The sequence below is a fragment of the Oncorhynchus nerka genome, linkage group LG21 (genome assembly GCF_034236695.1).
Source record: "Oncorhynchus nerka isolate Pitt River linkage group LG21, Oner_Uvic_2.0, whole genome shotgun sequence".
Taxonomy (NCBI): Eukaryota; Metazoa; Chordata; class Actinopteri; order Salmoniformes; family Salmonidae; genus Oncorhynchus; species Oncorhynchus nerka.
The window spans coordinates 15,847,152-15,872,272 of NC_088416.1; the positions used below are offsets into that span (position 1 = coordinate 15,847,152).

At 42.2% G+C, this 25,121-nt stretch overlaps 1 protein-coding gene across 3 annotated transcripts in view; it reads right to left on the reverse strand.

Annotated features, from left to right (window-relative positions):
- Nucleotides 1–6,022, reverse strand: part of LOC115103956 (egl nine homolog 1-like) — a 39,810-nt gene extending 33,788 nt beyond the window's left edge. For 2 of the 3 annotated variants that reach the window (XM_029625025.2, XM_029625027.2), the window contains exon 1: nucleotides 4,970–6,022. In XM_029625025.2, the coding sequence (XP_029480885.1) occupies nucleotides 4,970–5,761 (792 nt within the window). In that variant the 5' untranslated portion in view covers nucleotides 5,762–6,022. The remainder of the gene's footprint in view (nucleotides 1–4,969) is intronic. The other variant, XM_029625026.2, reaches the window with a different exon arrangement.
- Nucleotides 6,023–25,121: the final 19,099 nt, after the last annotated feature.

Here is a 25,121-nt window from a genome sequence, read left to right on the forward strand (position 1 = left end):
TGATGAGCGAGGGAAAGCGAACAATGTATAATTATGGAATCACCAACTGTGAATAAAGAACAGGACGGGCCATTCTATTGTATTGATCTGTTCTAATTGGTATGGTATTGAAAAATGGTATGTACCCTATATCAGGGTTGGCAAGGGGAGAAATGTCACCATGGACAATTTCTCCACTCCACTGTCAATGGCAGTGTTTTTATACACTTTTGCAAATGTAAAAAATAAAAAACCTGAAATATCACATTTACATAAGTATTCAGACCCTTTACTCAGTACTTAGTTGAAGCACATTTGGCAGCGATTACAGCCTCAAGTCTTCTTGGGTATGACACTACAAGCTTGGCACACCTGTATTTGGGGAGTTTCTCACATTCTTCTCTGCAGCTCTGTCAGGTTGGATGAGGAGCGTCGCTGCACAGCTATTTTTAGGTTCTGGCTGGGGCACTCAAGGACATTCAGAGACTTGTACTGAAGCCACTCGTGCATTGTCTCGTGCATTGTCTTGGCGGTCATTGTCCTGTTGGAAGTTGAACCTTCGCCCCAGGCTGAGGTTCTGAGCGCTCTGGAGCAGGTTTGCATCAAGGATCTCTCTGTACTTTGCTCCGTTCATCTTTCCCTCTATCCTGACTAGCCTCCCAGTCCCTGCCGCTGAAAAACATTCCCACAGCATAATGTTGTCACCACCATGCTTCACTGTAGAAATGGTGCCAGTTTTCCTCCAGACGTGACGCTTGGCATTCAGGCCAAAGAGTTCAATCTTGGTTTCATCTGACCATAAAATCTTGTTTCTCATAATCTGAGAGTCCTTTAGGTGCCTTTTGGCAAATTCCTTTTACTGAGAAGTGGCTTCCGTCTAGCCACTCTGCCATAAAGGCCTGATTGGTGGAGTGCTGCAGAGATGGTTGTCCTTCTGGAAGGTTCATCTCCACAGAGGAACTCTGAGCTCTGTCAGAGTGAACATCGGGTTCTTGGCCACCTCCCTAACCAAGGACGTTCTCCTCCGATTGCTCAGTTTGGCTGGGCGGCCAGCTCTAGGAAGAATCTTGGTGGATTCAAAACTTCTTCCATTTAAGAATGATGGAGGTCACTGTGTTCTTGGGGACCTTTAATGATGCAGAAATTTTTGGTACCTTTCCCCAGATCTGCACCTCGACACAATGCTGTCTCGGAGCTCACAGCAAAGGGTCTGAATACTTACGTAAATAAGGTATGTTTTTTATTTTTAATACATTTGCAAACATTTCTAAAAACCTGTTTTTGCTTTTCATTATGGGGTATTATGTGTAGATTGGTAAAAAAAAAAAAACATTTTACAATAAGGCTATAACGTAACAAATGTGGAAAAAGTCAAGGGGTCTGAATACTTTTCGAATGCACTGTGTGTCAAGCAAGTGAAAAGTATGAAGATTTTTGTCAACTGTTGGACAACCGATAACAGCTAAATAAAATCCAAATTATGCAATTGCGTGACGACGCACACAATGTGAGCATGAGCTGACAATAATTAACTATTTTTGACTGCTGTCATAGACACTTATATTCATTATAATGCCATTATTGCTTTTCTGATGATTTTTACAATTTATCAAGGTTACTTGTCGCTTATAATGATGTTTAGGCTACAGATGTTTTAATCATTTGACCACGCATCTTGCTGACTGTGTGTCTTGGTGGTTGGGGCATTTATTTTATTTTGTCATTATAAACAGAAGCTGTTACCGAGTTCGAACACATATGCTTTCTGTTTTATTGTTGTAACAATGGCACTCCACAAATAAAATTGATTCACCACTTGAATTTGGGTGTTTTCTGTTTTTACATACAGTAACATAAACTAATGGAAATGCTGTAGTGTTATTTGAAATAAAATAACAATTATATTCTAATGTTACCCAAGGCCTTCATAAACACAATCAAATTATAATTGTTGCCATATCATATATGAAATGTATGAATTACACTGTTAGAGTGTTGCAGACAGAATCACTCCTCATTCGCTTGAAAGGGGTTCCTCGAGGCCCAGCGGTTCTAGTGTTAAGAGGGAGAGGTTGTTGTGTGGGAGTGTGGCACATTGGTAGTGCTGTAGTCCCCCAAGCACATATGGCCAATAACTGCATGAAATCAAATCCTGCCACCACTTTCCTCATGAATAAACTGAAAAACATACGTTAGGACGACAGAGCTCCATTGTCCTTACAAAGAAAAAGGAGGTAGTGATGGAGGGAAAGAGAATCTGGACTCTTTAGTAATAGGGAATACCCCATTCTCTCTGTTTTTTTGTCATAAGACTCAAATATCCTAGCATATGGAAAGTAGCATATCGTAGTAATAATTTAAGTCTTAATAAATGTATGTAATATTAAATGAATTAAACAATTTAATAATCAAGTAATTTTGTTGATTTTGTTTTGTTTCAAGCAGTGGTGTAAAGTACTTAAGTAAAAAATACATTAAAGTACTTTATATATATTTTCCAGTGTAAATAGTAAAGTAAACGCAACATGTAAAGTGTTGATCTCATGTTTCATGAGCTGAAATAAAACATTCCAGAGATGTTCCATACGCACAAAAAGTGTATTTCTCTCAAATGTTGTGCACAAATTTAGTTCACATCCCTGTTAGTGAGCATTTCTCCTTTGCCAAAATAATCCTATTCCCTCCCAGGCCCACCCATGGCTGTACCCCTGCCCAGTCATGTGAAATCCATAGATTAGGGCCTAATGAATTTATTTAAATTGACTGAACTGTCACTCAGTAAAATCTTTGAAATTGTTGCATGTTGCATTTATATTTTTTGGTCAGTAAATATTTTTGACAACTTTTACTTCAGTACATTCCTAAAGAAAATAATGTACTTTTTACTCCATACATTTTCCCTGGTCATCCCTACTGCCCCTGATCTGGCGGACTCACTAAACACAGATGCTTTGTTTGTAAAGAATGTCTGAGTGTTGGGAGTGTGGCCCCTTGCTATCCCTAAATCAAATAAATAAAACATTGACAATTGTGCTGTCTGGATTGCTCAATATAAGGAATTTTAAATAATTTACACTTTTACTTTTGATAATTAAGTATATTTTAGCAATTACATTTACTTTTGATACTTAAGTATATTTAAAACGTTGTAATTTACTGGGTGACTTTCACTTTTACTTGTGTCATTTTCTATTAAGGTACCTTTACTTTTAGTCAAGTATGACAATTGAGTACTTTTTCCACCACTGGAATGCAATGTGCACTATTCAATTATCATTTCCCCCCATTAAATGACTGTTATTTGACTGACAGACACAGGGACCTGACTGGGTACCAGCTGGAGAAAGGGGGGGACGGACTTGTGAGCTCTCTGCAGGATGGGGGTAGTGTGTGTAGGCTCCTTAGTACGTTCAGAACTCTTGGTGTAAGGTGTGAGGTGTTGGACTGACAGACGCAGGGACACGGGTTCCTGTCCATATCAGGGCTACTTTCCAAATTTTCGTTCATACAAGTTTTCAGACCCCTTGCCTTTTTCCACATTTTATTACGTTACAGCCTTATTCTAAAATGTATTAAAGTAATGTTTTTCTTCCTCAATCTACACCACAATACCCCATAATGACAAAGTGACAACAAATTTTAAGAAATGTATGCTAATTTATTACAAATAAAAACCAGAAATACTTTAATTACATACGTATTCAGACCCTTTGCTATGAGACTTGAAATTGAACTCATCCTGTGCATCCTGTTAACATTGATCATCCTTGAGATGTTTCAACAACTTGTAGTCCCCCTGTTTTAAATTCAATTGAATGGACATAATTTGGAAAGGCACACACCTGTCTATATAAGGTCACACAGTTGACCAGTTCATGTCGGAGCAAAAATTTCTGCAGCATTGAAGGTCCCCAAGAACAGTGGCCTCCATCATTCTTAAATGGAAGTTTGGAACCACCAACAATCTTCCTAGAGCTGGCCGCCCAGCCAAACTGAGCAATCGGGGGAGAAGGGCCTTGATCGGGGAGGAGACCAAGAACCCGATGGTCACTCTGACAGACCTCCAGAGTTCTTCTGTGGAGACGGGAGAACCTTTCGGAAGGACAACCATCTCTGCAGCACTCCACCAATCAGGCCTTGTTGGAGTTTTCCAAAATGCAGGATCAAGGGAATGATGAACAGAGCAAAGTACAGAGAGATCCTTGGTGAAAACCTGTTCCAGAGCGCTTAGGACATCAGACTGGGGTGAAGGTTCACCTTCCGACAGGACAACAACCCTAAGCACACAGCCAAGTCTCTGAATGTCCTTGAGTGACCCAGCCAGAACCCGGACTTGAACCTGATCTAACATGTCTGGAGAGACCTGAAAATAGCTTTGCAGTGAAGCTCCCCATCCAACCTGACAGAGCTTGAGAGGATCTGCAGAGATGAATGGGAGAAACTCCCCAACTACAGGTGTGTCAAGCTTGTTGTGTCATACCCAAGAAGACTCGAGGCTGTAATCGCTGCCAAAGGTGCGTCAACAAAGTACTGAGTAAATGGTCTTAATACTAAATGTGATACTTCCGTTTTTTTATACATTTGCAGATTGTAGATTGATGAGGGAAAAAACAATTTAATAAATTTTAGAACATCTGTAAAGTAACAAAATGTGGAAAAAGTCAAGTGCTCTGAATACTTTCCGAATGCACTGTATAGGCCTATGCTTATTCCATATTATTTTAAGAATAAGCCTATCTGTTATTATAATATTATATGTATTATATATTCTTATAGTATAATTAATATGATACCATATTCATATGATTATTATTACACATTTAAAAATATTTTATTATTGTTTTCAATATTATGATTATTATGTTGCTGCAAAAATAAATGCTTAAGACTTTCATAACTTTTAAATATGCCTACCTGGAGAAGATAAATAGCTATTTCAATAAGTTCAAATCTAATAATAATGTGCTACTCACTTTCAGTGTTTACTTACTTTCGTCCTTCCATTTATTCTGTAGTTTCCCAGTTTACCATTACAGTGTCGGACCATGTCGTCCATGCGACTCATGAGAAAGGCTACCTTCTCACAACCAGGTTCTCTTCCTTCAGTCCAGGTTATTTTGTCTCCTCGTATATCTTTAGTGGAGTCGCTTCTTTGACTAACCAACTGCCCATCAGTAAATTTACCAGTCTTGTGGAGGGCTCTCACATCCTCCAAAATGCTCAGTCCAGTCTCTTCTCCAAGGAAATTGTCAACAACACAAATGCCATGCTTATTCATACATGGAACAATATAGTCCATAGCCAGTTTTTGCGGGGGGGACATCGTTTGTCCGTTGGTCTTAGAGCTGAGTTTAATTCCTTCCCCAGTCTGCTTGCTGTCAGACACACTACCCGAGCGAGTTGCTGAAGTGATCAAATCTTTCATTCTTTCGCCACCTGCAGGCGGATTTGAAAGCCCAGTGTTTGTGGTGCTCTGAGAAGCTGTTTTACTCTGTTGTTCTGTGCTTTTCTTTTTTAGCTGCTTGTCTTGCCCTCCTTTCGCAGTCCGTGCGGGCTGTTGTGTTGATTCGGGCTGTGGCTGACACTGTGGTTTCTCGGCCTCTTTACAAAACTGCTTGTGCTTCTTCCAGTCCGCTTTCTGGTGTTCTTTACTACAGTAGAAAGAGTTCCGACACCGTCCACATTTAAGCAGGTTTTCCATCTTTCCACAAAGCTCACAATACTGCTGGTCCATGTCCAAATCGGTCCCGGCGGCCCTTTCCTTTACGCTCTCTCTCTCCATGCTTATACAAGAGCGAATGCCACTTTAAACCGAGGTCTTTTCACGCGCTTCTACCGTGAAAGTTTAGAAGGCTCCTGAAACAATACAAACGAAACCGGAGAGCGGGGGCTCCCAGGTAAATCATTGAATCATGCGGTGACTTGCGCTCCTTTTGGGTTCCGTAATAGATCAAATACTGTTTGAACGCGACATAACAAATTGTCTGACTCTTGTTTGCAGTGTGACGTTCTGGTCGAGTCGCATGGCGACGACGCACGGGTACACCCCCCAACCCCCCCAACTCACTCCACACGTAGCCCAAAGTAACCCAACCCCTGGCGTCAGCATAACGAGGGCATGGCCAACTGTTAAGGGCCAAGGCCCATTCATAAGGTTGAAACAAAGAGTGCAGTTTTTTTTTCAAATTAGTTGTTGTTTTTGTCATTCAAATCATTATTAACTATAACCACTCATTATTTTATATTTGCAGTTAAAGTTAAAGTGGTTGTTTACATATGCATGTTATGTTTACTGCTTATGAATGTGTTTCTAAGTTATGAATGTGTTATGAAGTCCTTAGGTACATTTCATGATTTGATGTTCCCAATATTCTTCTCATCATTGAATAGAAAGTGTTTCGACCTGCAATGAAGCTTTGTTAATTTGCAATATGTCTTTCATCAAATTTACTTTTTATACTAGGATAAAGAGTGAACTTATTAGCCTAACATATACAACGGTATATTCAGAGTTTATTTAAAAAATATATGATACTACATTATAAATTTAATATCATAATAATCATAAACCAGAAATATGTCTCCTACATCATAAACCAGAAATACCTGGACTGTAAATAAGAAGAAACAGCAACACCTTATCAAAACTGTTGACAATAATTCACCACCCATTGATGTTTGACTCATTCACTGAAAATAGATACTGGCAAACGGTCATGTTCCTTTACCTAGAAATTGCTCTGCACCAGCAGCATAAAATACATGAGGATTAATATCAAACCGAGTTGAATACCTGCTTGGTAAATACTGGCACTCTTACAGGAACTGTAGGAACTGAGTCTGGCTCCACGTACACAGTCGGCTTCAGTCTTTTTAGAGGGGAGGACCTCATATAGCACTCAACCTTTACCTCTCCCGAAGAAGAAGGCATGAATGTGTTTCATTGTAAAAACAAGGAAGACCAACCTGCAACCTTACTGTCTCCTAGCAGGGTTATAATAAACCATGAGCTGGAAGTGTATCATCAAAATTATACTCCTCAACTTTGGAATAAAAGGGTGTTGGTGCATTTAAAAAGTTGAGCATGCACTTTAAATCAAATATAGTTCAAATATCAACAACAACAAAAATATTTTGATTGTGATTAATACCCATTTTTGCTGTATAAACAGAGGGACACAAATGTAATTTTAAAAAACAACAACAACACAAATCACCAAGTAGAAACGTTTGGTAAGACTTTCTATGAGGCACCAACACTTTCAAATTGCGTTATGCCTTAAGATATACTTACAGTAAATTATAACACTAGAAAGTGTTACCAAGTTTTTTCTAGGCACTAGGGCCAACTCAGCCATTACATGAAGTGTGTCAAGGCACTGATTATGACATGCCGCCCTTGGATAAGACATAAAATTACCCAAAGATGATTATTTCTCATTGCTATCTTAGGGAGAGGTAGAGAATTGAACTGAGGCAGACATTTTGTCTGCCAAGTTTTTGAAGAGAACATTAGGGGCTTTTTCTAACTGCTTTTTTCTGTAGTTATCTTAAAGCTTGAAGTTAATTTTAGAGTAGAGTCCTAGATGAATTGCTTTTTCATCCATGCTGACTTGACCACTAGCCCTTTCCCAACAATTCAAGATTTCTTAAAAACAAATATAGTTTTTAATCAACATTCCAAAATTGATCGACAGCCCAACATTGTGGTGGTTATCTCACAGCAAAACAGCAAGTGTTAAATCAGAAGTGTCTATATTGTCCTACACCACACAGTGTTAGCTACCTCTGTGTAGTGTGGAACAATATAGACACTTTTTTGTGTTACATTTAATCCTATAAGTGTTCGCTTTCGGGGAGTTTCAGTAACCGCAAAGAGTTGAAAATGAACCCTAATACAGTTGACTACTTTTGAACACTGTAGAGTTGTAACTTGAATTATACAATGTAAACCCTTAAGGTTAAGATGTTCTCACAGAGGGCTAGTCTTTAGAGTGGTTGTTGTTTGCACAGTAACCATTAACATCTCTCAGTGGCTACATCTGGGGCGTAATTATCCCTGATATGAAAAGTGCTTTGATAAGGTCTGTCTGAGTAACAGTTGGCTTGCTGGAACTTTTTCTGCTAATACTATCTTAGATACGCTAAGAAGGGAGGGTATTTTCACAACAACTTTTGGTAACTTTCTATGAGGCACATGCATTTATAATGCCTTATGATAGGCCTACCCTTGTAGTGTGTTGTAACACTGGCTGTGAACTGTCATAAGAACTCGTAAGTAGATATAACATCCTTATAATACACTCTCTGAATTCTGAAATACCCCTTTGTACAGTACCAGTCAAAGGTTTGGACACACCTACTCATTCAAGTAAAAAAAAAAAAAAATGTCTACTTTGTAGAATATTAGTGAAGACATCAAAACTATGAAATAACACACATGGAATCATGTAGTAATCAAAAAAGTGTTAAACAAATGAAAATATATTTTATATTTGAGATTCTTCAAAGAAGCCACCCTTTGCATTGATGACAGCTTTGCACACTCTTGGCATTCTCTCAACCAGCTTCATGAGGTAGTCACCTGTAATGCATTTCAATTAACAGGTGCGCCTTGTTAAAAGTTCATTTGTGGGATTTATTTCCTTCTTAATGTGTTTGAGCCAATCAGTTGTGTTGTGACAAGGTAGGGGTGATATACAGAAGATAGCCTTATTTGGTAAAAGACCAAGTCCATATTATGGGAAAAACAGCTCAAATAAGCAAAGAGAAATGACATTCCATCACTACTTTAAGACATGAAGGTCAGTCAATCTGGAAAATGTCAAGAACTTTGAAAGTTTCTTCAAGTGCAGTCGAAAAAAACACCAAGCGCTATGATGAAACTGGCTCTCAGGAGGACCACCTCAGGAAAGGAAGACCCAGAGTTACCTCTGCTGCACAGGTTAAGTTCATTAGAATAACTGCACCTCAGATTGCAGCCCAAATAAATGCCTCACAGAATTCAAGTAACAGACATATCTCAACATCAACTGTTCAGAGGAGACTGTGTGAATCAGGCCTTCATGGTCGAATTACTGCAAAGAAGCCACTACTAAAGGACACCAATAAGAAGAAGAGACCTGATTGGGCCAAGTAATACGAGCAATGGACATTAGACTGATGGAAATCTGTCCTTTGGTCTGACGAGTCCAAATTTGAGATTTTTGGTTCCAACCACCGTGTCTTTGTGAGACACAGAGTAGGTGAACGAATGATTTGTGGTTCCCACCGTGAAGCATGGAGGAAGAGGTGTGATGGTGTGGGGGTGCTTTGCTGGTGACACTGTCAGTGATTTATTTAGAATTCAAGGCACACTTAACCAGCATGGCTACCACAGCATTCTGCAGTGATACACCATCCCATCTGGTTTGCGCTTAGTGGGACTATCATTTGGATAATGACCTAAAATGCACCTCCAGGCTGTGTGAGGGCTATTTTACCAAGAAGGAGAGTGATGGATTGCTGCATCAGATGACCTGGCCTCCACTATCACCAAAACTAAACCCAATTGAGATGGTTTGGGATGAGTTGGACTGCAGAGTGAAGGAAAAGTGGCCAACAAGCGCTCAACATATGTGGGGGAACTCCTTCAAGGGAGTTGGAAAAGCATTCCAGGTGAAGCTGGTTGAGAGAAGACCAAGAGTGTGCAAAGCTGTCATCAAGACAATGGGTGTCCACTTCTTTTGTGTACTACATGATTCCATATGTGTTATTTAATAGTTTATGTTTTCACTCTTACTCTACAATGCAGAAAATAGTACAAATAAAGAAAAACCCTTGAATGAGTAGGTGTGTCCAAACCTTTGACCGGTACTGTATGTTTGGATAGTAGGTAGGCCTATTATATTCACTTCATGGCCAGCCTGACTGTCATCTCCTCAGTTGCTTATTAGGCCCACCTTGCTGCCACATATAAAATTACTCAACAACATTGGCACTGTGGCACAGGGTATGTTTGGCAATAACTCACCTTCTCCTTTCTGCTCCATCTGACGGGCGGCAGTGACTTTGCACGCCCTAACACCGAAGGCTTTGTTAGGCCCTGCCATGATGGTACGTGGTGCTGACGTTGGCACCTGCGGGTAGACCTGAACCGATCCGTGGTGTTGGAAGCATCACAGTATTGGCATTGCCAGTCTTGGCTTGCAGCTGAGTGTGCCTCTCCGATGCACGTGTATGCAAAACAGCTGTGTGTAAAGTGACCTTTTGCAGTGTTATGGATGAAACGTTATGGATGAAACACCAGTTCGTTATGGAAGCAGAGTCAAAATCATAATCAATGATTGGATAGAATGAACACAGCAATTTATGGATAAATAGTCTAAGCTAACCTTAAATCGTTGCAATTTATCCATTATTCTCACATGGGGGCTTTGAAAAAGCGATACCTTCACAGAAGAAGGCTGTAAGCATTTAAAGAGAACGTGGAGAGAGGACTCAAGCAACTGCGCATTCACGACCCACATAAACTCCCACATCGCTCAGTCTGTGATATGTATTGTCTCACTAAGAAAGGCCCAGTTGACCCAAAGTGATAAGCGCACTGGGTTTCTTAACAGATGCATACCAAATATAAATTCCTGCCCCTATCTACATGGCTGCGATATTACCACCTCCTTTAGAGGGTGTCACAATATACCAACCCCCTTTAAGAAGGTGTTGCAAAAGATGGAGGTATACTATTTAACCGTCTGTTTTGCCCTCATTTTTATGTCACTTACGCGGTTCACCGCTCCCATGGAAAACAAGGGACCTGGTTTTGTCAATGTGGGCAGACATTTTCATATTCTTGGATGCCTACCATGCCAGCTCATTTTCAAGGTTGCAAGTCTTACCCTAAATTCTTCCTATCTAGTGCACCTTTGACCAGAGCCCTATGGTCCAGAGCCCTATGCACTACACAGGAAATAGCAGAGGTGTGGACTCGAGTCACATGACTTGGACTCGAGTCACAAATATGATGACTTGCAACTCTACTTTGACTTTAACACCAATGGCTCGTGACTTGACTTGGACTTGAGCCTTTTAACTCGAACTGATTTGATACTCTACCCAATCCCAAATATAATAAATTATGATATTTAAAAAAGTGTGCAGTGTATCAACTCTTCATTTAACGGGATCACAGTTGGATTCAGACAGCAGCCAATCAAATTGTGCCAGCTGAGAGTAAGTTGTGCGTGGCAATGCAGAGTAACGTCGGCAGGTGAATTCAGATGGAGCCCTTGGAAAGATGATACCCAAAATGTATTTTCGGATATAAAGACTACGTTGTATCAACATAAAAAAGGATTGCAACTTGCAAAACATGCAGGAAGAAAATTACAGACGGAGATGCAACAATTTCCAACTTTGTTCGACATTTGAAGCTGCACAAAGAACGGCGTGGCTAATATAGCCGACAGCTATATATTTAATTACTTTACTACTGTAGGCTAACATAACGTTAAATCAATGACCCTCCACACAGTCAGTCAGTGCGGGAACGTGAACATTGCAACCAAGATTGAGCTACAACTGGCTACGCAGTTGGTAGCCTAAATCCTGCCTGATGTTACTGCTGTTCCTAAAACCATTGACATTAGTTAGCCTACTGCAACCACACAGAGAGAGTGTGTTAAGGTTGGGCGATTGTGTACAAGCCTGCATCGCCCGATTCCGCCCCATAGTGATCCTCGATAGTCGATCCCTAGTCGATCCCTATTGGGGGGGGGGTTGTCTTTCTCATGGCTACCCATGTTTTTCCACGGCAAATAACGTTTATTTGGAAAGTAATAAATATATAGATATTTTTAAAAGCATTCATGATTTGCGTAAATGTAATATACTGTCTTACTCTTGTTAAAAATATGAAATGGTATAACATTTGGTGAAGAGCACATTATGACTTGTTTAGGACTCGAAACTCAAAGTTTAGGACTTGAGACTTGACTTGATACTTGACGGTCTTGACTTGAGACTTGACTCAGACTTGCCTGTCTTGACTTGGGACTTGACTTGGGACTTGAGTACTAAGACTTGAGACTTAATTGTGACTTGTAAAACAATGACTTGGTCCCACCTCTGGGAAATAGGGTGCCATTTGGGATGGATCCCAACTGTTTATTGTGGAGAAAGTCAGGTGTGCTGTCTTTTTTTCTCTTTCTCTCCTTCTCCTTCTCTTCCTTTTCTCCTCAACACCTTAAATAAACCAGACTGTCCCTGTATTATTTCAGATCATCAGCGTAGGGGGAAAGTGTGGCCTGAAACATTGCTGAATGTTGAATTGAAAAGGAATTTTGTGTTTCATGTAAGTAACCTTTGAGTTACTTTGTATATATAGTTTACTTTAACGTATTAAACATGTTTTATAATGGCCCTAATCGAAATGATAACAATCCTTTTTTAAGCATTGCACAATGGATTTTCTCATGGGTTTGGGAATTACTGTCCCACCTTTTGCGAAATAATGACGCAACCCATGTTAGGGAAAGGTGGGAAAAGTTTAAGCCTTGTCTCTTGCCAATCCACTGATCCAATATTCCACGAGTCACCTAATAGTCACCTTGATTGCTTAATGGCACATTACAGCCCAAGTGCCAAGGAAAGGAATGTTGGACACTCCACAAATCATCCAACCGTGGGCACTGCCAGGCACGTCTCTGACACAAGGGACACCAAGACGGCGTAGCAGTGAAGACGTGTTTGTTTTTCCTCTCGTGTACTTTTGTATTTTTTGTATTTTTTGTATATATATTTCAATTTATTTTCAATCTCTTTTCGATTTTTTATTCAATTATACCTTCCGGTAACCTGCCTCACCCAATGTGATACGGAATCGCTATTATTTTCCATTTTAGAACACATTCAAGAACCTCCAGAAGCTAACCAGCTAATTAGCTACAAGCTATTTAGTCATTGTTAGCCACTGCTAGCGGCTTTACCTTCTGCACAGATACCAGCCATGTTTTTAGCCTGGATAATACTCACTAGTCTACCAGTATCGGACTGTCTCTCCACAACAACGCCGGATTCCTGCCGTAATCCCTGGACCACTACTTCTGATCTTCACAGCTAGCTTGCAGCTAGCTAGCTCACAGCTAGCTTGCACTCACCGTGGCACCCATTACCGAAGCTATCCCTGAGGCCCACCTCCCGGCCTACTCAGCTGTTCACCCGAACCCCACTCATACACAGCCAGAGCCCAATACTCCACCGGATCCTTGCTGTAAACTCTGGACCTTGGCACCGGATCCCGGCTGCTACCGATTGGCTATAGTGGCTAACACCACTGCCACGAAGCTAGCACCAGTTAGCCGTGTTAGCCGTGAGCCAGACGCATCTCCCGGCTAGCAAACTAAATTCTACAATACCTCTTTTGCCATCTGGCTTGGATTCTCTGTCGACACGGCGCCCCGCCGCACCACCACGACTGGTCTGCCGACGAATACTCCATCCGCTGTGCCTTCAACCGGCCTCCGTCGGAGCAGACGCTCCTACTAGCCCCGGGCTACTAACTTTAAACGTTGTGTCGCCCGTGTGCTAACGTAGTGGTGGCTTCCCTGTTCCATCTACTGCTGCCGCCTAGACACTATGATCACTTGGCTACATAGCTGATGCCTGCTGGACTGTCATTAATCACGGTACTCCATTCTGTTTATTTATTTTTATCTGTCGGCCCCAGCCGCGAACTCAGGCTCTGTGTGTAGTTAATCCGACCCTCTCTGCCTAGTCATCGCCATTTTACCTGTTGCTGTGTTAGCTGATTAGCTGTTGTTGTCTCACCTGTTGTTTTAGCTAGCTCTCCCAATCAACACCTGTGATTACTTTATGCCTCGCTGTATGTCTCTCTCAAATGTCAACCTGTTGTTCAGGTTAGTTATCATTGTTTTAGTTTACAATGGAGCCCCTAGCTCGTCATACCTCTGATACCTCCTTTGTCCCACCTCCCACACATGTCGTAACCTCATCCATTACAACCAGCATGTCCAGAGATACAACCTCTCTTATCATCACCCAGTCCCTGGGCTTACCTCCGCTGTACCCGCACCCCACCATACCCCTGTCTGCGCATTATGCCCTGAATATACTCTACCACGCCCAGAAATCTGCTCCTTTTATTCTTTGTCCCCAGCTCTCTAGGCGATAGCCTTTAGCCGCATCCTCATCCCACTCCTCCTCTGTTCCGCGGGTGATGTGGAGGTAAACCCAGGCCCTGCATGACCCCAGGCACCCTCATTTGTTGACTTCTGTGATCGAAAAAGCCTTGGTTTCATGCATGTCAACATCAGAAGCCTCCTCCCTAAGTTTGATTTACTCACTGCTTTAGCACACTCTGCCAACCCTGATGTCCTTGCTGTGTCTGAATCCTGGCTTAGGAAGGCCACCAAATATTCTGAGATTTCCATACCCAACTATAACATTTTCCATCAAGATAGAACTGCCAAAGGGGGAGGAGTTTCAGTCTACTGCAGAGATAGCCTGCAAAGTAATGTCATACTTTCCAGGTCCATACCCAAACAGTTCGAACTTCTAATTTTAAAAATGAATCTCTCCAAAAATAAGTCTCTCACTGTTGCCGCCTGCATACCGACCCCCCTCAGCTCCCAGCTGTGCCCTGGAAACCATTTGTGAATTGATCGCCCCCCATCTAGTTTCAGAGTTTGTTCTGTTAGGTGACCTAAAATGGGATATGCTTAACACCCCGGCAGTCCTACAATCTAAGCTAGATGCTCTCAATCTCACACAAATCATCAAGGAACCCACCAGGTACAACCCTAAATCTGTAAACAAGGGCACCCTCATAGACGTTATCCTGACCAACTGGCCCTCCAAATACACCTCCGCTGTCTTCATTCAGGATCTCAGCGATCACTGCCTCATTGCCTGTATCCGCTACGGGTTCGCAGTCAAACGACCACCCCTCATCACTGTCAAACGCTTCCTAAAACACTTCTGCGAGCAGGCCTTTCTAATCGACCTGGCCCGGGTATCCTGGAAGGATATTGACCTCATCCCGTCAGTTGAGGATGCCTGGTCATTCTTTAAAAGTAACTTCCTCACCATCTTAGACAAGCATGCTCAGTTCAAAAAATGCAGAACTAAGACAGATATAGCCCTTGGTTCACTCCAGACCTGACTGCCCTCGATCAGCACAAAAACATCCTGTGGCGGACTGCAATAGCATCGAATAGCCCCTGCGATATGCAACTGTTCAGGGAAGTCAGCTTTTTCAAGCAGAAATTTGCATCCTGTAGCTCTAACTCCAAAAAGTTCTGGGACACTGTAAAGTCTATGGAGAACAAGAGCCGACTGCACTGAGGCTAGGTAACACGGTCACCACCGATAAATCCATGATAATCGAAAACTTCAACAAGCATTTCTCAACGGCTGGCCATGCCTTCCTCCTGGCTACTCCAACCTCGGCCAACAGCCCCCCCCCCGCAGCTACTCGCCCAAGCCTCCCCAGCATCTCCTTTACCCAAATACAGATGGCAGATGTTCTGAAAGAGCTGCAAAACCTGGACCCGTACAAATCAGCTGGGCTTGACAATCTGGACCTTCAATTTCTGAAACTATCCGCCGCCATTGTCGCAACCCCTATTACCAGCCTGTTCAACCTCTCTTTCATATCATCTGAGATCCCCAAGGATTGAAAAGCTGCCGCAGTCATCCCCCTATTCAAAGGGGGAGACACCCTGGACCCAAACTGTTACAGACCTATATCCATCCTGCCCTGCCTATCTTAGGTCTTCGAAAGCCAAGTCAACAAACAGATCACTGACCATCTCGAATCCCACCGTACCTTCTCCGCTGTGCAATCTGGTTTCCGAGCCGTCACGGGTGCACCTCAGCCACGCTCAAGGTACTAAACGATATCATAACCGCCCTTGATAAAAGACAGAACTGTGCAGCCGTCTTCATCGACCTGGCCAAGGCTTTTGAAAAGATTCACCTCATCAGCAATCACCATATTCTTATCGGCAGACTCAGTAGCCTCGGTTTTTCTAATGACTGCCTTGCCTGGTTCACCAACTACTTTGCAGACAGAGTTCAGTGTGTCAAATCGGAGGGCCTGTTGTCTGGTCCTCTGGCAGTCTCTATGGGGGTGCCACAGGGTTCAATTCTCGGGGCGACTCTTTTCTCTGTATATATCAATGATGTTGCTCTTGCTGCGGGCGATTCCCTGATCCACCTCTACGCAGACGACACCATTCTGTATACTTCTGGCCCTTCCTTGGACACTGTGCAATCTAACCTCCAAACGAGCTTCAATGCCGTACAACACTCCTTCCGTGGCCTCCAACAGCTCTTAAACGCTAGTAAAACCAAATGCATGCTTTTCAACCGTTCGCTGCCTGCACCCGCACGCCCGACTAGCATCACCACCCTGGTTGGTTCCGACCTAGAATATGTGGACATCTATAAGTACCTAGGAGTCTGTAAACTCTCATTCCAAACTCATATCAAACATCTCCAATCTAAAATCAAATCTAGAGTCGGCATTCTATTTCGCAAACAAAGCCTCTTTCCCTAACTTACCCTAGTAAAACTGACTATCCTACCGATCCTCGACTTCGGCAATGTCATCTACAAAATAGCTTCCAATACTCTACTCAGAAAGCTGGATGCAGTTTATCACAGTGTCATCCGTTTTGTTACTAAAGCACCTTATACCACCCACCACTGCGACCTGTATGCTCTAGTCGGCTAGCCCTCGCTACATATTCGTCGCCAGACCCACCCAGGTCATCTACAAGTCCATGCTAGGTAAAGCTCCGCCTTATCTCAGTTCACTGGTCACGATGGCAACACCCACCCGTAGCACGTGCTCCAGCAGGTGTATCTCACTGATCATCCCTAAAGCCAACACCTCATTTGGCCGCCTTTCCTTCCAGTTCTCTGGTGCCTGTGACTGGAACAAATTGCAAAAATCGCTGAAGTTGGAGACTTTTATCTCCCTCACCAATTTTAAACATCTGCTATCTGAGCAGCTAACCGATCGCTGCAGCTGTATATAGTCCATCGGTAAATAGCCCTCCCAATTTACCTACCTCATCCCCATACTGTTTTTATGTATTTACTTTTCTGCTATTTTGCACACCAGTATCTCTACCTGCACATGACCATCTGATCATTTATCACTCCAGTGTTAATCTGCTAAATTGTAATTATTCGCCTACCTCCTCATGCCTTTTGCACACAATGTATATAGACTCTTTTTTTCTTTTTTTTCTACTGTGTTATTGTTTACTCCATGTGTAACTCTGTGTTGTTGTCTGTTCACACTGCTATGCTTTATCTTGGCCAGGTTGCAGTTGTAAATGAGAACTTGTTCTCAACTAGCCTACCTGGTTAAGTAAAGGGTAAATTAAAATGTTAATAAAACTAACATTTATCACCCTACACTGCTCTGCGCTGGCACTCCTGGTGGTGGGGTTTAGAGATAGTAAAAACAAACAAACAAATACAGAGAAATACAAAAACACACAAGATTGGCAGACTGGCGAGGAAGGGTTTGTGTGCCTGCCTTGTCACAAGGTAAACATAACAACTTGTCATACGCTGACATAACTACCCTGTCATAAGGTAGACATAAGGTTGTCACAAGGTAGACAAAAGTCAGCAATGTTTCAGGCCATAGGGCAGCTATACTCTACCCCATTGTTATGAGGTAATAAGCAGGTTTTCCCAAACCTATTTATAACATATTTTCACATGCACCCATACATAAGGCAACTATCACTGTAAAACCTGATTAGTTACATTTACTCAAATGGTTGTAGGAAACCAATGGCACTGAACCATTTGAGAATATATATATATATATATTTTTGAGTATACTGCACTGTCAATGTTTGAGTAAGCATAACAAGTGTTCTTGTTAACTGTACTTAAATAAACAGCTCAAATGTAACGTAACACGATGGTGTTGGCTTTACCTGACATTTTTATTTATTTTTATTTTCACTTTTATTGAACCAGGTAGGCCAGTTGAGAACAAGTTCTCATTCACAATTGTGACCTGGACAAGATAAAGTAAAGCAGTGTGACATAAACAACAACACGGAGTTACACATGGAATAAACAAACATACAGTCAATAACACAATAGAAAAGTCTATATACAGTGTGTGCAAATGAGGTAAGATAGGCAATAAATAGGCCATAGTGGCGAAAAAATGACAATTTAGCAATTAAAAACCAGTGCTAGATGTGCAGAAGATGAATGTGCAAGTAGAGATATTGAGGTGCAAAGGAGCAAATAAATCTATAAATAACAGTATGGGGATGAGGTAGTTGGATGGGCTATTTACAGATGGGTTATGTACATGTAACGGATGTGAAATGGCTAGCTAGTTAGCGGTGTTCGCGCTAAATAGCGTTTCAATCGGTGACGTCACTTGCTCTGAGACCTTGAAGTAGTAGTTCCCCTTGCTCTGCAAGGGCCGCGGCTTTTGTGGAGAGATGGGTGTTACGGTTTTCTAGGTGTGAAGGAGAGTCAGACCAAAATGCGGCGTGTAGATTGCGATTTATTAAACTGAAGCAACACGAATCTAAATACAAAACACTACAAAATAATAAACGTAACGAAAACCGAAACCTAATACTGGTGCACATAAACACAGAACAAGGACATCAGGACACTAAGGGCAATCACCCACGAAACACTCAAAGAATATGGCTGCCTAAATATGGTTCCCAATCAGAGACAACGATAAACACCTGTTCTTCCTTGGGGCGGCGATATTCTCCAGGCTGTTCCCAGGGTCCTTCTCCGTCAAGGATCTCCTCCCAAGTCCATTTCTCCAAGTAATGCAGCCTCTCCCACTGCTGCTGCTGCTGCTGCCTCTGTTGATTCTCCTGATTCCAGCGCCTCTCCGCTTTCGCCGCCTCCAGTTCTTCCTTGGAGCGGCGATATTCTCCAGGCTTTGCCCAGGGTCCTTCTCCGTTTAGGATTTCCTCCCAAGTCCAGAATTCCTTATTTCGTATCTCCTGCTGCCGCTGTTGCTTCTCCTGCTGCTCCTGCCTGTTGACACGCCGCTTGGTCCTGTTGTGGTGGGTGATTCTGTTACGGTTTTCTAGGTGTGAAGGAGAGTCGGACCAAAATGCGGCGTGTAGATTGCGATCCATGTTTATTAAACTGAAGCAACACGAATCTAAATACAAACACTACAAAACAATAAATGTAACGAAAACCGAAACAGCCTAATACTGGTGCACATAAACACAGAACAAGGACATCAGGACACTAAGGACAATCACCCACGAAACACTCGAAGAATATGGCTGCCTAAATATGGTTCCCAATCAGAGACAACGATAAACACCTGCCTCTGATTGAGAACCACTTCAGACAGCCATATACTTAACTAGAACAACCCACTAAGCTATGGGCGAGGGGACGGTTTAAAGTTATACTGTTACATTGATGCTGTTGACCCGGATCACTGGTTGCTGCGGAAAAGGAGGAGGTCAAAAGGGGGGTGAGTGTAACGGATGTGAAATGGCTAGCTAGTTAGCGGTGTTCGCGCTAAATAGCGTTTCAATCGGTGACGTCACTTGCTCTGAGACCTTGAAGTAGTAGTTCCCCTTGGCTTTTGTGGAGCGATGGGTAACGATGCTTCGAGGGTGACTGTTGTTGATGTGTGCAGAGGGTCCCTGGTTCGTGCCCGTGTATGGGCGAGGGGACGGTCTAAAGTTATACTGTTACATACAGGTGCAGTGATCTGTGAGATGCTCTGACAGCTGGTACTTAAAGTTAGAGAGGGAGAAATGAGTCTCCAGCTTAAGTGATTTTTGCAATTTGTTCCAGTCATTGGCAGCAGAGAACTGGAAGGAAAGGTGGACAAAGGAGGAATTGACTTTGGGGGTGACCAGTGAAACATACCTGCTGGAGCGCGTGCTACTATGGTGACCAGTGAGCTGAAATAAGGCGGGGCTCAACCTAGCAGAGACTTATAGATGACCTGGAACCAGTGGGTTTGGCGACGAATATGAAGCGAGGGCCAGCCAACGAGAGCATACAGGTTGCAGTGGTGGGTAGTATATGGGGCTTTGGTGACAAAACGGATGGCACTGTGATAGACTGCATCCAATTTGCTGAGTAGAGTGTTGGAGGCTATTTTGTAAATGACATCACCGAAGTCAAGGATCGGTAGGATAGTCAGTTTTACGAGGGTATGTTTGGCAGCGTGAGTGATACTAGACGGGCGGGCAGGTGCGGGCAGTGATCGGTTGAAGAGCATGCATTTAGTTTTACTTGCATTTAAGAGCAGTTGGAGGCCACGGAAGGAGAGTTGTATGTCATTGAAGCTCATCTGGAGGTTAGTTAACACAGTGTCCAAAGAAGTGCCAGATGTATACAGAATATTGTCTGCGTAGAGGTGGATCAGAGAATCACCAGCAGCAAGAGCGACATCATTGATGTATACAGAGAAAAGAGTCGGCCCGAGAATTTAACCCTGTGGCAGTTATGGGGGATAGAAACTGTCAGAGGTCCGGACAACAGGCCCTCCGATTTGACACACTGAGCTCTGTCTGAGAAGTAGTTGGTAAACCAGGCGAGGCAGTCATTTTGAGAAACCAAGGCTGTTGAGTCTAGCGATAAGAATGTGGTGATTGACAGATTCGAAAGCCTTGGCCAGGTCGATAAATACAGCTGCACAGTATTGTGTCTTATCGATGGCGTTTATGATATCGTTTTGGACCTTGACGTGGCTGAGGTGACCAGCCCATGACCAGCTCGGGAAACCAGATTGCATAGTGGAGAAGGTACGGTGGGAATCGAAATGGTCGGTGATCTGTTTGTTAACTTGGATTTCGAAGACTTTAGAAAGGCAGGGTAGGATAGATATAGGTCTGTAACAGTTTCGGTCTAGAGTGTCTCCCCCTTTGAAGAGGGGGATGACCGTGGCAGTTTTCTAATCTTTGGGGATCTCAGGCGATACGAAAGAGAGGTTGAACAGGCTAGTAATAGGGGTTTCAACAATTGCGGCGGATAATTTTAGAAAGAGAGGGTCCAGATTGTCTAGCCCGGCTGATTTGTAGGGGTCCAGATTTTGCAGCTCTTTCAGAACATCATCTATCTGGATTTGGGTGAAGAAATAGGGAGGCTTGGGCAAGTTGTTGTGGGGGGTGCAGGGCTGTTGACCGGGGTAGTGGTAGCCAGGTAGAAAGCATGGCCAGTCGTAGAAAAATACTTTTTGAAATTCCCAATTATCACTGATTTATCAGTGCTGACATTGTTACCTTGCTTCAGTGCAGTGGGCAGCTGGGAGGAGGTGCTCTTATTTTCCATGGACTTTACAGTGTCCCAGAACCTTTTTGAGTTTGTGCTACAGGATGCACATTTCTGTATGAAAAAGCTTGCCTTTGCTTTCCTAACTGCCTGTGGATATTGGTTCCTAACTTCCTTGAAGAGCTGAATATCGCGGGGGCTATTCGATGCTAATGCAGTACGCCACCGGATGTTTTTGTGTTGGTCAAGGGCAGTCAGGTCTGGAGTGAACCAAGAGCTAATTTTGTTCCTGGTTCTACATTTTTTGAATGGTGCGTGGTTATCTCTCTCTCTTTATAGCTCGCTCTCCCTTCCTCTCTCACACCACAATCTCCCTTCTATCTGTATCGTGGAGGTATGCTCTTGCAACAGATGGATGCAATCCAAGGGATAGCAGCAGCGTTGAAAGGAGCCATCCAACATTCTACCGAAGCTACGTGTCAGACTGTGGCCAAAGAATGGAGCGATATCACATTCTTTGATGTTAATTGCCGTAGTAAAAATAGATCCAAGTGCCAAACCCTCCTCCCTGTGGCTATTGGGCCTGTAACTATTTTTTTACTGATGGGCAGCTCAAGACCTCATATAACCTCATGTGTATTCAAGGTTGCCATTGAGAGTCTCATCTAGTTGATGAAATACTAGCTAAACTGTGTTGATTTTGTGGCTCAGCTACTTTTCTTCAAACCAAGCTGCTTATCTATTGCAGATTCAGTCTTCCCAGCATGGTGCTGTCCTTTGACAGCTCTTTGGTCTTGGCCATAGTGGAGTTTGGAGTGTGACTGTTTGAGGTTGTGGATAGGTGTCTTTTATACTGATAACAAGTTCAAACCGGTGCCATTAATACAGGTAACGAGTGGCGGACAGAGGAGCCTCTTAAATTAGAAGTTACAGGTCTGTGCGAGCCAGAAATCTTGCTTGTGTGTAGGTGACCAAATACTTATTTTCCACCATAATTTGCAAATAAATTCAATAAAAATCCTACAATGTGATTTTCTGGATTTTTTTCCCCTCATTTTGTCTGTCATAGTTGAAGTGTACCTATGATGGAAATTACAGGCCTCTCTCATCTTTTTAAGTGGGAGAACTTGCACAATTGGTGGCTGACTAAATACTTTCCCCCCCCCACTATATATGCTTGATGATTTACAGTTCATGTATAGTCTACAATCTTTTCCTTGTTTTTTCCCTCAGTGTCACAATTCCGCAAATGTACTGGATGGAAATTATTTTGAGATGATATTGTACCATTAACCACTATTATTCTGTGGTTGGGCGCTAATCATCATAACTAAAGTGCACAATATAAGAGAGAAAAAAAGTGAAAATAAGAGAAAAACACATCTACTGGTGAAAATATACAAATGTAAGGATATCGCATAGTATTCAGCATTTATTTTTCCTTCACTATTTACTATAAATATTCAGTGCCACAGCACAACATATCTTGGCGTCAAATGTCAAATCAATTATGTTATTATCATCATGACAAAAAATATCTGTCATACCATCAATTCAAGAGCTGTCACGAAACCATACAAACATGCTTCCAGTAGAGGTCGCTGTAATACAGGCAACTGGTCCTCAGCAACTTCAATCTTACATTCTACAGATACAGTATATGAAAATAAAATGCCACTACAAAACTGTTTGAAAAAGAACAACATCAATCGACTGAAGTCGCTATTTCTATAGTGTTGTAGAGGTTCATCTATGAATGAAATTCCACAAGTTTAACTCTAACTCAGTATTCAGTTGTTACAGTCACAGGCATTCAGACATACGTTGGATGTTTGCCCCAGTTGGATGTTTGTCCCAGTTGGATGGGCAGGTTTGCCTCAGCACTACCACTAGACCATAGTTGTGTTCAGTAGGCATGAAACGGAGGGAAACGCACCTAAATGGAGTGAAATGGGGAGGTACTATCTGTACTTGTCCAATAAGAACTACTTGTTTTAGTTTTTCATTGTAAAAACTTTTAAAACATTTTCTGTTGCATGTCCTAATGAACACAACCCAAACTTGGCCTCATCAGTGTTCCAATTTTGAGTAGTTACACTCACGCCTGGTGGATGAATGCCTTTACAACAGGTCAACAAGGCATCTGTCTGGTCAACAATCTGCGCTTCACTGGGCCACTATTAGTTGTTAAGGGAGTGTGTGTGTGGGGGGGGTCTTGTCCTCTTTCATGATTTACACAAACCAGCCTCTCCCATCTGCCAGTGTGGCCTAGTTGTGTCACTTTGGCGCACGTGAAATGTGTAAATAGAAATCACCCCCGTTGCAAAGTCAAATATATGTGAGAGCTGAGAGTCAAGGGACAGCAGTTGCCCGGAACCACAGAAAAAATAGAAATGTGTTTTTTATTTGTTTATTTGATCTCATCCCTCCTGTTTTTGATGAGTCAGTGGGTTGAGCGTTGCCTCTGTCAGGGCCCTCATGCTTGGCCTCCCCACGATATGATTTGGAGAACTCTCCCCCACCTCTGTGTTGCTTAGTTGGTGTGACCTTTTCCCTCCTTTTTCTCTGTTCTCTCTCTCTCTGTTCTCTCTCACCTGGTCTCTCTCTCTTTTCTGGCTACAGTAAGTTTGGCCATGGGTGAAACAAGACGAAGACTAGAGTTACTATACTTATCTGCAGGCAAAAGTTTCTCTCTGCGTGTGTGTTAGCGTATGAATGGAAGGTTCATGACCTCGATTAAAACATTCTGTACACTTGATTCATCTAGTGGTCATAGTTTCCAGTCGGCTGGATTTCAAAAGCTATAATCAATGCATGTAGACTACAGTATGGTGAAAATGCAGGAAGCCATATGGTTATGTTTATGTTGAAAATGAATGCACAGTATGTCAACAATGGAGCAAGTTACATGGTTATGGTTATACTTAACGTTCTGGCTAAGGTTATGGTTAAGGTTACAGCTATGGTTAAGGTTATCAAATCCAATCCAATTTTTGGGGATCACATACAAGTGTTTAGCAGATGTTATTGCGGGTGTAGCGAAATGCTTGCGTTTCTAGCTCCGACAGTACAGTAATATCTATCAAGTAACATCTAACAATTTCACAACTTATACCCAATACACACAAATCTAAATAAAGGAATGTAATTAAGAATATATAAATATATGGATGAGCGATGTCAGAGCGGCATAGACTAAGATACAGTAGAATAGTATAGAATACAGTATATACATATGAGATTAGTAATGCAGGATATGTAAACATTATTTAAAGTAACTACTGTTTCATTTATTAAAGTGGAAGCCTACAGTTGAAGTCGGAAGATTACATACACTTAGGTTGGAGTCACTAAAACTCGTTTTTCAACCACTCCACAAATTTCTTGTTAATTAACAAACTATAGTTTTGGCAATTCGGTTAGGACATCTACTTTGTGCATGACACAAGTTCTTTTTCCAACAATGTTTTACAGACATATGATTTCACTGTATCACAATTCCAGTGGGACAGAAGTTTACATACACTAAGTTGACTGAGTCTTTAAACAGCTTGTAAACTTCCAGAAAATGATGTCATGGCTTTAGAAGCTTTTGATTGTCTAATTCACATAATTTGAGTCAATTGGAGGTGTACCTATGGATGTATTCCAAGGCCTACCTTCAAACTCAGTGCCTCTTTGCTTGACATCATGGGAAAATCAAAAGAAATCAGCCAAGACCTCAGAATTTTTTTTGTAGACCTCAATAAGTCTGGTTCATCCTTGGGAGCAATTTCCAAACGCCTGAAAGTAGAACGTTCGTCTGTACAAACAATAGAACGCAAGTATAAGCACCATGGGACCACGCAGCCGTCATACCGCTCAGGAAGGAGACTTATTCG